At 34.8% G+C, this 3,490-nt stretch overlaps 1 protein-coding gene across 1 annotated transcript in view; it reads left to right on the top strand.

Annotated features, from left to right (window-relative positions):
* Nucleotides 1-264: 264 nt before the first annotated feature.
* The window catches only part of LOC127841911 (syntaxin-12-like), a 9,955-nt gene continuing 6,729 nt past the window's right edge, over nt 265-3,490 (top strand). Inside the window, exons 1-4 of the mRNA XM_052371030.1 lie at nt 265-400; nt 1,422-1,496; nt 2,146-2,215; nt 2,992-3,073. Coding sequence (XP_052226990.1) covers nt 346-400; nt 1,422-1,496; nt 2,146-2,215; nt 2,992-3,073 — 282 coding nt within the window. The 5' untranslated portion in view covers nt 265-345. The remainder of the gene's footprint in view (nt 401-1,421; nt 1,497-2,145; nt 2,216-2,991; nt 3,074-3,490) is intronic.

Raw genomic sequence — 3,490 nt, 5'->3', positions numbered from 1 at the left:
TATATTCGGTGGAATAGCCGAGAGAGCTAATGCGTTTTTACTTCAGACTAACTCCAGGACTCCGGGGGTCACTGGTTCGAGCCCAGGTACCGGCTACTTTTTTTTCCTTTTTAAAATTTTATTCTTGATTTTTTACTGGAGCTTTTAAGATCCAATGTTTACATTTATCAATATAAAGCATTTAATGACACACTTCAAAATATGCCAAAATCTGTGAAAAGGCCACTTTAATAGAGACACGCGCCTACGTCGGCCCAGCATAACTCCATTTCCCGATCAGACACTTAACGCATATCCTTAAATGATAAAACACATTTGACATTTGACAACAAATCATCACCCAAGATGGCGCTTGGTGGTTTTGGTGAAGGCTCGTTTAAGGGGTTTGAGGAATCCAGAAGTACGTACTTTATATTTCAATAGTTTTTGTAAAACAGTTAGTTAGTGTTTTAATTATTAAAATATCCTCGTTTAAATGGCTATGCACATCTTTTTCATTCATTGTTTTTTATTTCAAGGGAAAGGAAATTAAATAATGTGTGTATTTTTGCGTAGATATATTAAGGATGGGCTTCAGTCGAGATGTTACACAGGACTGATTTCTTCGAGGAGATCTGCATTCACAGAGTCTTTTCTGGTTTGATTGGCTCTTGAAACACTTATTTTAAATTGCAAATCTGAGTTTGAACGTAAGAAATAGCTTCATTGTATACTATCGAAATGTCTACATGTATTCGTTTGTGGTGTTAATGTCGTCTGGTCATTGCAACAGTGTGAAAGATCTATAGATACCAGATCGATTGCATCGAAAGTCCAGGTTAGAGCCAGGCATTGGTGTCTATTAAAGATCGTAAGAATGCTCCAGGATTTAAGATCGTATACGGAATTCAAAAGTCGCAAGGCTGACATTACAGCCGCTACACCATTAACTAGCAGGCAGTTGTCAACCACTGCTTGGGTCAATCAAATGGGTTTTATGTTTGGCATATCGAAAAGTAAAAGCACCTGATGTGAGTGGTGTTCATGCGATAGGTAAAAATGTAAATGTAAATGTGTTTTTTTATTTGCTATATCTATACACAAGTGCATATCCAGTGGCGTTTTACAACACATTGAAAAACATCATAAACACGCACAGAGCATAAAATAACAATCACGTTACAAAATAACAATCACGTTACAAATAAAAAATCGCAATAATCAAGCATTTCAAAGTAATGTCAGCCCAGTTTGTAGTTCAACACCTTAGTGCGTTAAAAAGGAACGCATTTTGGGGTCAAATTGACAATGGTATTGCCCACCATAGTGCGATCGATGTTTGGTATTATTAATAAAATAATTGAAACTTTAGTTCTTATAGTTAATCTTTGTTATCTTACAATCCTGTCTGTTCTCTCATTTTTTGTAAATTTCTTTTTCAGACAAAGAGGCAATTGTGGAAGGTCTGACGCCAGAGCAGGTGATCAGCCGGAAGCTCCAGCAAGCGTCCAGAAATGGTCGGTATTTGAAGAATCCGACACGTGTTCATTTCTTACCATATTACTTTAACCCATTTATGCCCAGAAGATTTTCCCATCCTTCTAAATTGTATCAAGTTATTTCCAAAAATTAGGGATGTCTAGTATATTTATTTCTGTATTTAGAATATTTCTTACAGAAATTCATTTAAGCAAACACCGCAGACCCTGATGAGACGCCGCATCATGCGGCGTCTCATCTGGGTCTACGCTGTTTGCCAATGCCTTTTTCTAGATGCTTGGCATAAATGGGTTAATTAAGTCGTGGAATTTTGATAGTAAGAGAGATTTTGGCGGGAAGAATTAAGCAATAGCATGTCATAACTGTGCCGAAAATCAGTCTTGGTTCTCTTAAATAACATATGCATTTAAATGTCAGAAAATCTTCTTATTTTACAAAAAATAATTCAAAGAATGATTATTTACCCACTGTTAAGTTCAACAGTCTGACATACTACATGCATCCTATTACAATCGTGGCCATTACCCACTTTCACATTTTATAACTTCATATGTTTTCTGCACAATGAGAGATAGTGTCCGTATATGAATGCGACTCATTTCTAAAAATCGTTTTTATGGAAAAACTGCTCAAAGTTTATATATAACATGTTGCCAAATGTTTCAGTATTGCAGATTAAAAAATGCACAGACTTAATTGGTACGTCGATGGACACGCAAGAGAACAGAAATAAGCTGTGAGTTTTATATTTCTTAAAGACGAGTCTTTTGTAGATCCGTGAATCGCGTCAACTAAATATTTTCTGTACAGGTTATGATACACTAATATTCCATACGCACAAACAATACGTTCCGTTCAGGCTTAGTTTATTAGAGTTTTATGAAAAATCCCATTTAAGCTTTGGAGTATTGAAGTTGGAAAATATATAAAACAATACGATCATATAGTGACGTATTTGCTTTTATCGAGTAAAAGGACATTGAAGAAAAAATCTGGACAACATCGGACCCATACTATCCTTATTGGTTGATTTTCTCTACTTCTTTTGATCGTATCTTTTTTTCACTCATCAACAACTGTCTTTATTTGCTATCAAGGTTTTATATTTGCTTGATTCGTCATATTAAAAGTTAAACCAATAAAATCCAATATGTGGCTGATCGAAAACTCGGGGCCAGATTTTTTTTAAACTTAACTTATAAATTGTACGTGACCGTGACTTGTATTCAAGCTCGGCACAAAAAGGTAACATATGACATTCAAAATGTTATGTTGCATAATTATTTGGTTTATTTGAGCATATGTACACAAAGACGCATTTTTTGAGAATTAAAAATACTAAAACCTTTCATCTTAGGAGACTTGTGTTCAATCGTTACTTTAAATGAGTTATGTGCCCTTTATTTGGTAAACATGATCGTACCAGTTATAATTGTTACACTCTTGAATTGAGAACAACTTAAACGGTCGTACGATCATTTATTAGACAGGATCTTTGGCTTTTATTTTTAGCAAACCATGCGAAGAGGAAACCCAGCAACTTATAAAGGACATCAATACTTCGCTCAAAAGAATGTCGAACGCACTGGACAAAGTAAGAGCCATGAATAACATAAACGAACAAATCGTTATCATGTATGCACGATCGAAATTTGATGATTAAGCGGCAATAAAAACCCATAAAAGACCGTCAAAAGTTTTAGGTAATAGACTAGCAGACGGCAAATCGTATTTCTCCGCACATACCAAATCTGTTTTTTTTTTCATTCTTCATTCTTTAATTTACGCACGTTATTCTTATACTTAAAGTGATATTATGGGCATTTTCACTGTTGAATTGAGCTGAAACGAATAAACAGGTCAAAATAGTAAATTAAAATGTGGTTACTGACCAATTATCTGCAACTCATCTTGCTTCCAGTTGTTTATAAAAATATATTTTATATTGTATATTTTACGTGACCCACCCAGTCCTGTAAGCCAAAATGATCCGTAAAACAAAATTGTGTCT

Source organism: Dreissena polymorpha, chromosome 8, assembly GCF_020536995.1.
Source record: "Dreissena polymorpha isolate Duluth1 chromosome 8, UMN_Dpol_1.0, whole genome shotgun sequence".
Lineage (NCBI taxonomy): Eukaryota > Metazoa > Mollusca > Bivalvia > Myida > Dreissenidae > Dreissena > Dreissena polymorpha.
This window is presented reverse-complemented; position numbering and strand designations above follow the sequence as displayed.